This window comes from Papilio polytes, unplaced genomic scaffold (assembly GCF_000836215.1).
Source record: "Papilio polytes unplaced genomic scaffold, Ppol_1.0 DF823923.1, whole genome shotgun sequence".
NCBI lineage: Eukaryota > Metazoa > Arthropoda > Insecta > Lepidoptera > Papilionidae > Papilio > Papilio polytes.
The window spans coordinates 4255428-4268441 of record NW_013525281.1 but is presented as its reverse complement, the minus strand read 5'-3'; the positions used below and the strand labels follow the sequence as shown (position 1 = coordinate 4268441).

General features: G+C 32.3%; 4 protein-coding genes across 5 annotated transcripts; 1 reads left to right on the top strand and 3 right to left on the bottom strand.

Annotated features, from left to right (window-relative positions):
• Window positions 1-328: 328 nt before the first annotated feature.
• LOC106102112 lies at window positions 329-4275 on the bottom strand. Its single transcript, XM_013281521.1, has 7 exons — window positions 3667-4275; window positions 3463-3597; window positions 3163-3228; window positions 2336-2428; window positions 2104-2256; window positions 937-1119; window positions 329-511 (listed from the first exon to the last, which is right to left on the bottom strand). Exons 1-7 carry the CDS (start codon window positions 3820-3822, stop codon window positions 329-331), a joined length of 969 nt encoding a protein of 322 aa, XP_013136975.1. The 5' UTR covers window positions 3823-4275.
• Window positions 4276-4588: 313 nt separating this feature from the next.
• LOC106102572 lies at window positions 4589-6206 on the top strand. Of its 2 annotated transcripts, none has more exons than XM_013282095.1 (4): window positions 4589-4828; window positions 5077-5265; window positions 5454-5549; window positions 5854-6206. In XM_013282095.1, exons 1-4 carry the CDS (start codon window positions 4757-4759, stop codon window positions 6001-6003), a joined length of 507 nt encoding a protein of 168 aa, XP_013137549.1. In that variant the 5' UTR covers window positions 4589-4756; the 3' UTR covers window positions 6004-6206. The 2 variants fall into 2 exon arrangements, with proteins under 2 accessions (XP_013137549.1, XP_013137548.1); XM_013282094.1 differs by lacking the exon at window positions 4589-4828 and adding an exon at window positions 4890-4987.
• Window positions 6207-6328: 122 nt separating this feature from the next.
• LOC106102240 (putative uncharacterized protein DDB_G0286901) lies at window positions 6329-9143 on the bottom strand. The gene is made up of 4 exons (XM_013281662.1): window positions 7898-9143; window positions 7623-7658; window positions 7129-7255; window positions 6329-7047 (listed from the first exon to the last, which is right to left on the bottom strand). Exons 1-4 carry the CDS (start codon window positions 8423-8425, stop codon window positions 6944-6946), a joined length of 795 nt encoding a protein of 264 aa, XP_013137116.1. The 5' UTR covers window positions 8426-9143; the 3' UTR covers window positions 6329-6943.
• A 194-nt stretch (window positions 9144-9337) lies between these two features.
• On the bottom strand, window positions 9338-11526 carry LOC106102282. The gene is made up of 3 exons (XM_013281709.1): window positions 11381-11526; window positions 10224-10386; window positions 9338-10067 (listed from the first exon to the last, which is right to left on the bottom strand). The coding sequence occupies exons 1-3, from the start codon at window positions 11384-11386 to the stop codon at window positions 9730-9732; spliced, it is 507 nt and encodes a 168-aa protein (XP_013137163.1). The 5' UTR covers window positions 11387-11526; the 3' UTR covers window positions 9338-9729.
• Window positions 11527-13014: the final 1488 nt, after the last annotated feature.

The window sequence follows — 13014 nt, the reverse complement described above, 5'->3', positions numbered from 1 at the left end:
AACTAGACATATTATTTATTTATTATCTATTTACAATTGTATTTATTCTGATAATCCCTAAGATAAAACAAAAAACTTACATTTACACACTGACAGACTGTAAATTCAATAGAATTAGTAGTTTAACCCTTATATGCACGACTTTTTCTTTTTAAATGCCGTAAACTGAAAGGGGTAGTAAATTAAACATAGATTTAGAGAAAAAAAAAATGGTTTTTGGTAAGGAAGAAAAGACTGATGTATAAATGCATCATACATTTAAGGGTTAAGCCTGGTCTTATCATTTAAAACATATTTAAATTTAGTGTCTTAAATTAGTAGAAACTAATTATGTAAATCTGTTGTAATCACCTATGAGCAGCACAGAGTTGATGCCGTCCCCTTTCCTCAGGTGGTGTCGGAAGAGGAGGAGGTGCACGGCGTAGCAGAGCGCGGCGGCCAGCGCGGAGGCCGCGCCCGCGCCGCTGCCGGCCCAGCTGCCCGACTGGCTCTCCGACCACCCCAGCACCACCTGCAGTACACGCAACATGGACTACATTGCACTGACACAAGTGTTTCTACCCACGTATTCATGTAAATACTGTTATAGAATTGGCACAAACGTCATTTCCGCTAGCAAACAATAAAATAAAGTTTTTATATTTTTTATATAGTATAAATAGTGCTTGACCACGATCTTTGTCTATAGTATATTTAATTTAGTTGTGAATTTTAAACAATTGGTATACCTTATCTTACTAATATTATAAATGTGAAAGTTTAGATGGAAGGATGTTTATTTGAGTTTGTAGCCTAAACGGCTGAACGGATTTCGATGAAATTTGGCATAGAAGTAGAATATTATACTATTCACTTTCGTTTTTTCCAATACCACGCGGACGGCGTCGCGGGCGAAAGCTAGTAAATAAATAGATATAAAGAAGTTAGTCGACTCACGAGTCCGGCGGCAGTGCAGAGGACCGCGAGGGCCTTGGAGAGGTCGAGGCGGTGTGCGGGCAGCGGCGGCGGCAGCGCGCCCAGCGCCAGCGCCAGCGCGCTCGCCGCCGCCGTGTACGTGCTGGCCGAGCTCGCCGACGTGTGCGCCAAGCTCACCCGGTACAGGTAGTTCGATATGAACCACTGTAATACAATTTTATACATCAACACACAAGATATAACACTTTCTGGATACGCTATATCTTGTTTTAAGCGCTGTATTCTAGCAAGTGGTTGTATTGATATTGGTAGAAAAAATACACTGTCAGGTCCCTCTTCATTTTTTTCCGTAAGAAAGTGAACGATCTTGTAATATTCATATTTCATTTTATTTAGTACAGTAATTTAAACGCTACAACTATTCTTAATTGCAGATAAAAAGTTTTCAAATAAAATGTATTCAAAATAATAAACATGTCCAAAATGACCAAGTTTGCTTTTTTTCTGAAAAAAACATTTCCGTAGGTCGAAGGTTTAAAAACTTAAATCTTACATCTCTGTCTCTCTCTGAACTAAAAAAAAATATTCCGTAATCACCTCTACTAATATTTATAACCCACCCTTAAATTATGTATACTTATATATTACCTTTTCAAAAATACTGTTATATACATACAGCCTTACAAATAAACGCGGTATAAAGCTAAATTTAGGAATAAACTGAGTATAAGTAAAATTTGTATTAATATTTGCTTATACTCAGTAATATATGACTAGTATTTTTTTTTATAACATAAGGTGGCAAACGAGCAAGCGGCCACCTGAATCCACCGAAATGGCGAAGCGACCGCTGCCCATAAACATCCGCAATTGCAGATGCGTTGCTCACCCTTGATTGACGGAGGAGGAGACGCACATAAAGAGGACATTTTCCCTTCCTATGCGTCGCCTCCACCATCAAATCCACTTCTCCTCCCCATCCTTTCCTCTTAAGAAAAGGGTGGAAAAGGAAAGGAACTAAAATTAGGCCTCCGTCACCACACTCATCAGACGAAACGCGGAATTGCTTCCACTTCACGCCTGTTTTCTGTGTGGTCGTGGTATTACACCGGGCGAGCCGGCCCATTCGTGCGAAGATGTTAAAGCGGGCTCTACCACTGTTAATATATGATAGTAATGTATACAAACGGGGATAGAGAAGAGCAGTGCGAGGCGTATGTGTCGCTTGGTGGCGGCGGCGGCGGCGCGGCGCTGCGCGTGCTCGGAGGCGCGCAGCGACGCCGACCACGACAGCCGCGCCAGCAGCGCCTCGCCCGCCATCGCCGCAGACATCACGCGCACCTGCACACCACAACCCAACAAACTCTAACAAACATCCATCTAAACTTTCACATTTATAATATTGGTATGATAAAATAACCTCTGCAACTTTGTTGAATCGCACTGCTCTGGGGGCTGCATCATCACTATCTGTGGTTTCACCAGCTCTGACCGGCACAAAGGTAGAGTCTCCCTGTAAAATGTAACTGTGCTAGAGAACTGAAATTATAATCATTTATATAACAAAAAAAGCATTTCACTTTCTTCAGCCTTTTTTTCTCTTAATGTCATTTTTCCTTTTTAATTAACATTTTATAATAATTTTATAAAGCGGAAAGAATTATATTTATGTATATAACAAATAAACTCTAATACTACTGCGGTGATTTAAAAAATTCTTTTGCCTTTAAAAACTTCATTTTCATTGACTATAGGCTTATTCATGAATGGAAGTAAGAGTTGTTTTTGTGATTTGTGTGCATATGGTAATCTTAGTAAATGGTGATTTAATGCTTATTTTTGCCTAATCAAAGTTTTTTTTTGCTTTACTCAATTCATGTGCATAAGAGGCTTAGATATAAACATGAGTTTTATCTTTTAAATAAACAAATCAAGTCATTATCGAAACTGTACATTTATCTTAAAATTCCAGTCTCGGAGAGATAATTGGACACTAAACATTTAAATAATTAATTTGAAAAAAACAAACTACTAGCTTTCACTTATCACTCCATCTGCATGGAAAAAAAACAATAGTGTACTTCCAGACTATGCTCTACATCTATGCAAAATTTCATTAAGATCCGTTTAATGGTTTAGGCTTCAAACTCTAACAAACATCCATCCATCCATCTAAACTTTCACATTTATAATATTAGTCATATTCTAGAATTACAATAGAAATGCTATTTATTATTTAATACTCACCAAACTACTTGTAGCTTCATTGTAATAATTTTCATCATCTGTTTCAGCTGTGGGCTCCAGTAATTGCTGAAAATAAATTATATCAAAATTAAACATTGGTTACAACATACCAAGATCTGATTGTTCAAATAAATTTAATCTGTGGTAAAGCATATTAATTAAAAAAAAATCCCAAATGATTTGCCCTGTCACCCTAAAGGAAATATTAACCATCAAATGAGTAAAACATGTATGAAAAACCTTATCTTGTCAATGGATTCGAATTAAAACACTATGTAATTGATAGAATGGTATAGTTACTGTGTAGTCCGCTGGTCGACATGGGTCTCTTGTAGGTGGAGAGAAGCATAATACAATCAGATAGATGAATAATAGCGAACAACGGATATATGAGACTAGAAAGGGCCTTTCAATTTTCTTCTCAATGTACAGATACTGCAACAAAAGTCAAAATTTATTATTCATAGTTCAACAATTACAAATTTTGTACACTCTGCTGTTTACCTTTGTGAATTCTGAAGAAACCACCCATAAAACAGAAACTAAGAATAAAATAAAAACACCAAACACAAACTTCTTTTTACTCTGATGCTGGACAACATCTTTATTGTTCTTAGAATTAGGAGTTACTTGAAAATAGTTGTGACATAAAGTTAACATTTAAGAAGAGTTTTATTGTTGTTTAGCGAAAAAAAGAACAGAAATGTGTCGTCACGTACTGTATGGTTTCATTATTTTAAGCAACAATGTAAAGAAATCTAAAATTTGAATAAAAAACAATACTGTAATAATACATTTGTAGATTGAAAAACAACACCACTTGAATGGTTTAAGTGCTAGTTTGATAAAAACTGTAGTGATCTTTTTTACTATAACTTTGGTTGTTCACTGTGTAACACTTAATTACTTGGTTTATGCAAATTAAATATCTTATTTTTCCATTTAAAATACTCATTTGACAGATAAATATTAAGATGACAAAGAATTGAATTTGGTTTTTGTGCTATCTCTATCGCTGGTTTCTTGTCAGTTTGTTACTGTCAAATAAATCAAATAATGTTTAATTTACAAAACGATTTTAATTATTAAGTATTTAATTAAATATACATAAGAGATAATATTGCGATATAAATAAGAGTAAAGGTCATCTTTAATGTTTGTACTACTCATCATTCTGATAAGAAATATAATTTAACAATGAGGTACCGATACCGAAGTAATTATCTGTTTGTGGACTTGTTGGTCAAAATGTGTTTTAACTTATTTTTATTATTTGTTTTATCACGCGAATCCTATGGGCTTCTTTTTTGTCACACTAAATTAAAAGTTATTATCAGTGGGTGTTCTTGATATAAAATTGTAATTTATTTTGAACACTTTTCCAATATATAAACTTATTCTTTGATATTAAATGTCATTTGTTGTTTATATGTTGACATGACGACGACAATGACATTGACAAGTTGACTGCAAGGCAAGACCGATAGTTTCATAGGTTATGTTTCAATCTCCATTGGTCAAGATATTTCGAATTTTAAGCGAAAAACTATACATATTAGTAAGAATTATCCAAACCACATAAGGAACAAAAACAATGGATGTAATAAAATCTGTTGGAAAGTACCTGAACACTCCCGTGGGAACTGTTTGCTATAATACAGACAAAGTGTGTAACAAAACATTAACTAATTTTATGAATATTTATTAAAAATGTATCAGAACAAGAGTTTAAATGATATAGGCCAAAATGTTGTTACATTTTAGAAACATAGTTTTGAAAGGAATTGTATGCTTGTTGAGGAAAGGAAAGAACTTCAATATAAAAGTATTTGCAGTTTATTCCTTTTTGTATTCTATTTAAAGCCTTATTTGGAATCTAGTACATAAAGGATTAACTAGGTCTTTATTCAATAGGTGTTGACGACAGTTCTTGATAAAGAAAATGTTGAAGGTTTTGCAAGTATTATTCTAAGACTGGCTTCAAAAAGTGGTACTAGTATGAGCGAAGAGCAAGTACTTCTTAGTTATCAGTGGCTGGAACACATAGCAATGTATGGCAACCAAGCACTTTCTAATCCTACATTTGCTAAAAACTTTTTACAGGTAATGTAGTGGACCATAATGTTATATACACAGATAATTTTATTTTTTACATTTCCATAGTTTCAAGAGGATTGCTTCAACATATTTTTCTGCAATATTTTGTAAACTGAACAGAGTTTTGTAGGTAGTAACATGTTTAATTCATTTACTTAATTATTTATTTCATCAACATTTTGTGTTATTTTCAGGGCATTAATAGAGCTCTAGCAAAAAATACATATTTAACTGGACAGTTTTTAACAGTAACAGATGTTGCCGCTTATCATGTCTTTTATCCTTTAATTGTGAGTCATATTGCATTTTATTTGTTTTATTTAAAAAAATCCTGGGCCGATTTTAAAATTCTTCCATTGTTAGATGGGTAATTTATCTGTGAGTAACATAGGCTATATTTTTTCACTTCTTTTTTACTATTTTTAAATTTCATGCAGATGGAGTCTCTATAAAATTAGTCATACAATGTGTCAATAATATTGCTTACATAAAATATGCATTATAGTAATTAGAATACCTTTCAAAAGGTGTTAATTAAATAACCATAAAGACAATCATATGTTCATCAATCAGAAATTTCTTCATTGATTTCAGGAGCGTCTAAGTGTTATAGAACAAGAATCATTTATGAATGTCTGCAGGTGGTTGAAGCACATCCAAGCCCAGCCAAGAGTGTGTACTGGCCGGCCACCTTTACCATTAAATACATTAACACTTTCTATTCTAGCTCCCGCTGTACATTGAGTGGTAGCTACGCTGGATTGTAACAGTAGGTTTCTACTCTTGTGACATTTATTAACATATTGCTAACCTTTTTGTTCCCATTGATAAAACAGAAACAAAAATATATGCAAATATTAGTGCCTCAGTAGTGGAACCTTACTGTTATTTTATTTATTATGATTGTGTCATAAAATGCTGGGCAATAAATGTGTTTTGGTGTGAAATTTGTTTCTTTGAGTATTTCTGCGACAAAATGCTATTTAAAAAACTATTGAAAAATATTGCTAATTGTAACTTTAAGTTACCTCTTTCTTTTTATTTTATAAATATTTTTTTACATGTAAGTTTGAAATTAGCCAACAAATGTAATGTTAAGTATAGCAAGTTGTGTTACAAAATTTTATTCATACATTTCAGAGTGCAATATCACTTAGTATACATTTACCAAGACAAATTTTACCACATGAGCTGGCAAATAGAAGTCTAGACGACCCTATTGTGTTTCATCCTCAACCATTCTCTTATCCGGGATATCCAGTTGTTCTCTATTTATAAAGTTTAACAGATAATGTGAACATATTGTCTGTATGACATGTCAGAAAATATTATGTTTCTATATAAACATTGGTTGAATCTGTAAGTCATGGATGTGTAATAAAGTTTCATTTCCTGGCATTATTATTGTTTATATTTGTATATAGTACATAGTGTATATAGTACATAGTACATAGTATATAGTACATAGTTTGGATATAGTATTTAGTCAGGTATCAACTAATAAGAAAGTAATTTGAAATACTAGCAAATATGTACTACAAGGTAAAATATTTTTTTATTTATGTAAATTAAATATGAGGATAAATAGTACTATAATAACATCTACATAAACAATATCAATAAACATGCAGTTTGCCAGTTTCCGTTATCCAAGTTGTTTTAGTTTGATTCGAATAGTGAATTGTCAAGTTTGTTTCATTCTATCAGCTTCTTTCATCCGATCAGAGACATGTAGCATCAAGCAACGCTCTAATTTATTTGAATAAGAACAGCCATTGTCTTCTGATTCTGGAATTATGGAAATTTTCTTTAATAAATCATATGTATATGTCGTTAAAGTTAAAGTGCATTATTTGTATGAATTTTTACCAGTTTGTAGTTCTTGAAAGCACAATCTTATTTGGTCCTGTAGAAGGATGCGCGAATGCTGTGACGTCACGTCTGCTTGGATCTTATTCCAAAGTTCTGTCTCACGAGGAATGCCTCGTGAGTCAACCTGTGTTGAACAAATATAAAATGAAAGAAGGTTTTGTACACTTTATAGAAACAAGGTAATAACTTGGACTTCAAATTGTTAATTGGAATAATGATAGTAAATTTTTTTACATTTAAATTCCATGTATTTAGATAATTTTCGCAGGGTTTACGTTCTCTATTGTTTATCTAAAAGTAAGTTTTCATGGCAGTAGGTAACATCTGTTCTGAAACATGTTTTTTTGCTTTCACACACAAGTGTATTTTGCAACTGACAAAATCAAAAATGTAAACGAAATCTAACAAATTGTAGCAATATAAAACTAATTTTTTTCAATTCTGTTGTAAAGTTTCGGTAGTGGAGACTGGGGATTACGACAATAACTTACCACTTGTAAATTAGCGAACACACATTGATTGAGACACTGGAAAATAAATGTAAATATTAGTACAGAAATTATCTAAAATTCATTAAAAATACTTTGCTTATATACGGGAATAAACCAAGGGAGTTGTTTATCAAACTATTTATGGATTTGAGAAAATATAAGACCTTATCAGAATAAGGTTGTGTATAGTAGGAGCAATTTTTGCCGATAACTTTAAATAGGCGTTTTAATTACTGGAACTTTTTGTCCAAAATAGAATAGCGATGTAAGTTTACCTGATCGTCTTCATTCTTGTTCAGTTGATATTCATCTCTTTTATTCCTTCTTTTAAAAGTATTATTGTTATTGTTGTTATTACCAAAATTAGTTCTCCCGGTGTTATTCTGGTTTTCGTATTCGTTGGCAAATCCGAATAAATCGTTGTCTGATATAGAGGTGACATTGTTTGGTGTCATCATATCACTTGTGTTACGTCTCTCATGATGGTAGGGATTAGAATTCTTTTTATTATCGATATGGGGATATTGGTAATGATTTGACATGTTCCTATTAGAACGATTATATCGTTTAACAATTTGCTCGCTGTCATTGTGTGTACAAGCCCTTATCGCTTCGGCAATTTCTTCTTCAAGTAGATGTATGTTCCCTTTGTTGGAACATATAACTAAAGCTGGTAATATGATAACTGCTATACGGAGCATGGCCGCGTGTATAAGGTGAGTGATATTGCAGTGAATATAAATGATTATGCACAGGAAATGAGATCGTTGTGTACGACATTTGATTGGCAGACAGTAGTACATCCTGTTCAGCTCTGATTCTTTATTCGAATACCTGTCATGTTACTAACAGTAATTACAGACAATTTTCCCGAGTTAAAAATTACCATCCAAAGGGAGATGCCACACGAATATTTTTTATATAACTTATAGGTACAAGAGGATTATCGTAATAATCTATATGATATGCCACACGTTTTGTGCTTCGGGTATTTTTATATTCTACTTCATATGGTAGAGATATTTGGAGCTAAGTTTGACCTACAACTTGGGTTGAATGTATGAGATTGAATTACCATATGTCTATAGAATTTCTTAATAATTTACAAATGACATGTTTCTACATGAGTTGGATATAATTATGAGTTACAGATGATTATTTCTCAGTATAAGTATTTAATAAAAGACGCGGAAAGCAAAACGATTTATTATAGTGGGCGGCCTTTTGAAAACAATTTATATGATGATGAGCAGTAAGTAGTGACCATATAATTGCTTAGTTCTAAGGGTGTCATGATGTGCTGTTGGCTCCATGATTATTTATCAACCTTGATTCATATTGTAATTGTTGTTTTCATAAGGATAATGTAATTTAAATTGTTCTTGTTATTAGTTATATTACTAGTACGTGCTCATCAGCGTCACTTGTCAAATGATATCACGCAATTATTCTTATTTGACAGGCTTTATTGCACCTTAAAAGTTTATGAGATTTATAACTATTAAATAAAAATACATAAATTTTATGAAGTACTTACAATTAGAGATATAAAATGATCATTAATGTTTTTTATTAATTTTTATTCCATTATATTCGAAGATTCAATTTAATATCCAATTTACATATTTTAAAATAAAAAAATTACCAATAAATTTTAAAGTTTTTTTTAATATTTACCACAGTATCGCAGTAAAATTGCATTTTTGTGTCTTTTAGCATATGAATTTATTATGCGGATAGAATAAAGTTATATGTGTAAATTACAATACAATATATCAATATAATCCATTAATTTAAAATCTTACTCTAAATAATACATTTAACAACATTTGTTAAACCAAATAGGAAATATTTTCGGCATAATAAACAAACTGCACACGAGCTAAAAGTCGTAAATCCTGTAATATATTTGTACGATTTATTCACAAATAAGTAAATAAAATTAGAATTATTTTACAATTTTACATAACCTTATCTGACAATTGGCACTAAACAAGTAAATTAATGAAATAGGACTATGGTCTATAGAATTGCACATTCTCTTTAATCAATTTTCGCATTGGATAGAAATACATGTGTTTAAAATTATTTTGTTGAGTATTACACCTTATCCTTTACCATAGTGTCCCCATTTCCCGTTACCCCAACCGCTCCAGGCTGGTTTATTACTACTTCCATATATCCGTACTACAGTTGGGCTAGAATTGTAATTGTCGTATCCTGTACCAGCTAGTGTTGGTTTACTTTCAATTGCTTTAGCATTCCCAAGTCCAGATACACTCGCATAGCTAGTTCCAACTACACTACCGCTGTCCCCATAGTTACCATACGTACCACTTACACTGAATGTTAGGGGAATATGAATGCTACCCAATCTATAGTCGGTGCGTAACTTCGGCCAAAATGTCCTCCCTTTTGGTATACTTTCTTCTCTATCTATAGGTGCTGTAAATATAAATTATTGTTTTTTTATACGATGCAAAAATGCAAGCCTTACTCGAAAAATATTCTTTTTATAATTATTTAATTCCGATGATAATTACATGATTTATTTACTAAAATTGGTCTTTTGCTAATTTAAATAAACACATAATTATTTACCTAATACGTTGATGGGTATAATATCAGTTGTTTCCGTAGGTTGAGACCACAAATATTCATCTGCTTGCCTTATGGGTGGACTGGGTTGAAGATATAAAGCTGGGTCTAATACTGCGCATTCCGATATATAAATTACACTAAATGCGTACCAGAATAGTAGAAACTGGAAAAATAAAGTGATAATTAACAAGTATACACATAATTTCTGCATCTCCTTTTCACATAAATATAGCTACGTTTTTATTTATTGCAATTACTTATAACTGACTGTATTTACGTTTTTCGACAAGTATTTAATTAATTTTTGTATCTGGATTCAAACCCCATGTTCGTTTCATGTTCGTTTGACGAGACGATGGGGACATAAACCAGAAAGTGTTAAGTATAAATGTGGAGGGCTACAAAGGAAGAGGAAGACCGAAGAAAGTATGGATGGATTGAGTGAAAGAGGATATGCTTAAGAAAGAAGTGGATTCAGATATGACAGCTGATAGAGATGTATGGAAGAGCAGTACATACTGTGCCGACCCTCCGTAAGGGATAAGGGCATGTGGATGATGATGTTCGTTTCATGTTGAGTTTCAGAATATATTAAAGAATATTTAAAAACTATTTAAAAGGTTCAAGTTCAGGCGTGGACTAATGTTGGACTATGATAATAATGTAAAGGTTAATAGATAGCACCTACGTTCATTTATTTTATTGTTATTTATGAAACATAAATAATGAGCTTTGCATTAAATATACCGTAACTTATTTAATAATGTAATAGGTAATTTATTATTAACATGCAATAATTCTACATAATATTCAATCTACATACGAAGTTAAAAACGAAAATGATTCTTAACGAAAAGACATCAACGAGCATATTTGAAAATTAGTACTAAACAATTCTATCATTGCCATAAATCACACAAGGGTTCGGTTTGTAGTGTTAATTATATTTTGGGTACAAGAAACTACAACTTTACAGTTAGTCATCGTATTTACTCGATTGATAACCGAATGTTAAAATCGCGATGTCAGAAAAGTAAATAAATCTTTGCAGATAATAAAATACTACGAATAGTATATTCTAAATTATCAATAAAGAAAACAGTAATTTTGTTTGTATTATAACGGTAAAAGCAATAAACTATTAATTCTTAACTTACAAACATTATGTATATTTTCCACACACTTTACACTTCACTGGAATCTTTATAATACACCAAATTCACTGTTAATAAGGCGATAGTCGGAACAATATTAGAAGGAGTATGGGAAAGGCTTTCTCCTAAACTTCGCTTTATGATGTAACTTCAAGGTCTGACAAGGTTGTAAAAGTGAAGGGCCATCTTGTGAAGGACGAAGAAAGCTTTTCTCGTTTAAAGGTTATAAAGGTCAAGGTCTTGTGTCTTACTTATTTTATATTGTTTTCAAATAATAACAAAAAGTAAAGTTAATTATAATTAACAGAAGACAATGGCTTATTGTTTTTTAGTTATAATGAATAACTGTATTCAATGATTTAATGGCAGTATTTTAACATAGGTATTAAAGTAAATATTACAGTTTTATCCTAAAAATCTATAGTATTGTTCAGTTTTTGGTAATTCGTCAATTTACTTATTTGGAAATAACGTCAATAGCATATATATATTAGATAACAATATTAAAAAACTTACTAATATATGATTAATTTAAAAATTGTTAAAAATAATCGTTATTTAAAACTTAGGTTGAAGCATGGATAGGTAACATGTAGCACATTATTAACATCGTTAATTATGACACTACTGAGCTATTATTTGTCTTAAAGTGTCATTGAAAATATGTACTAATGACAATAACTCCATATTGTGTCATAACACAAACACTGATTCATCGTCAATGAAGATGTCTCGAAGGTTTGATTAGATAGACCGGGGACTTCCCAATGCCATAGGATTTTCCATAAACTCTTGAGAATGTGGATATGTTTTTATATGCCTCTAAGAATGACTTTGCCAATATGTGTGTTTCTGTACTCTTTGTAAGCGACAGAACACAATGATCAGAATTGTTAATTGCATAGCCTTAAAATTGGAAGGTCTTCCAATATTGTTTAAAAAGATCTTAAAACTAATGCACTAGTGTGTAATCTATATCTATACATGTAATAAAATTGAAGTGTCTGTTTGTAATATCAAAAGAAAAATTCCAGATATCGGGAAGATGATGTATTTGCGTTGCTGATTCCGAAAATCCCATTTTTTTGTGTCTGTCTGTCGGTCCGCAAGCCGCGTTTGTTCCGGGTAATCTCTGAAATGGCTGAGCCGATTTCGACGAGAATTTCACTGAAGGGTAGCTGATACAGACGGGCACATTAAACTTTTTTCAAACTCCGCGCTGTGAAAATGGCGTAACGGGTGGTCCAAATTTGCGCTAACGAAGTTTACGGGCGATCAGCTCGTCTTAAATACATTTTGTACATAGATAACTATAAGTTTAATTATTTGCTTTATTTGTATTGCGAAGTATTTTATTGAATAAATGAGTCACTTACAGTTCATTGTTATGCTAATTAAAATAAAACAAGGAAAAACACGTTTTAGATATTGTTTACTTGGACGGTGATTGTAGATTCAAAGTTACTTAATAGCAATTTGCCATCCCGAATCTTCCAACAATAATGATTATAAAAAAATAGGTTATGAAATCACGTGCCAAACTCACATGAGTGGGATCAGGCTTGGGAGTCGATGGTGGTTTTGCACAATTAACTTTTTTGTTAAGACCTTGAACCAGCCGAAAAAGACATGGATGG

Excerpts from the sequence above, each read along its gene's own strand:
- LOC106102282 (XM_013281709.1), bottom strand. Across the intron at positions 10,068-10,223 it reads TATACCCATCAACGTATTAG|CACCTATAGATAGAGAAGAA; the intron begins GTAAATAATTAT and ends TTATATTTACAG.
- LOC106102572 (XM_013282094.1), top strand. The coding sequence starts at position 4,910 with ATGTTGTTACATTTTAGAAACATAGTTTTGAAAGGAATTGTATGCTTG. Across the intron at positions 4,988-5,076 it reads GAAAGAACTTCAATATAAAA|GTGTTGACGACAGTTCTTGA; the intron begins GTATTTGCAGTT and ends TTTATTCAATAG. Across the intron at positions 5,266-5,453 it reads TTGCTAAAAACTTTTTACAG|GGCATTAATAGAGCTCTAGC; the intron begins GTAATGTAGTGG and ends TGTTATTTTCAG.
- LOC106102240 (XM_013281662.1), bottom strand. The coding sequence starts at position 8,425 with ATGTACTACTGTCTGCCAATCAAATGTCGTACACAACGATCTCATTTC. Across the intron at positions 7,256-7,622 it reads TGTTCGCTAATTTACAAGTG|GTTGACTCACGAGGCATTCC; the intron begins GTAAGTTATTGT and ends TGTTCAACACAG. Across the intron at positions 7,048-7,128 it reads CTTTCAAGAACTACAAACTG|AATCAGAAGACAATGGCTGT; the intron begins GTAAAAATTCAT and ends CCATAATTCCAG.
- LOC106102112 (XM_013281521.1), bottom strand. The coding sequence starts at position 3,822 with ATGTTAACTTTATGTCACAACTATTTTCAAGTAACTCCTAATTCTAAG. Across the intron at positions 3,598-3,666 it reads TTTCTTCAGAATTCACAAAG|TATCTGTACATTGAGAAGAA; the intron begins GTAAACAGCAGA and ends CTTTTGTTGCAG. Across the intron at positions 1,120-2,103 it reads CACTGCTCTTCTCTATCCCC|TGGTTCATATCGAACTACCT; the intron begins GTTTGTATACAT and ends ATTGTATTACAG.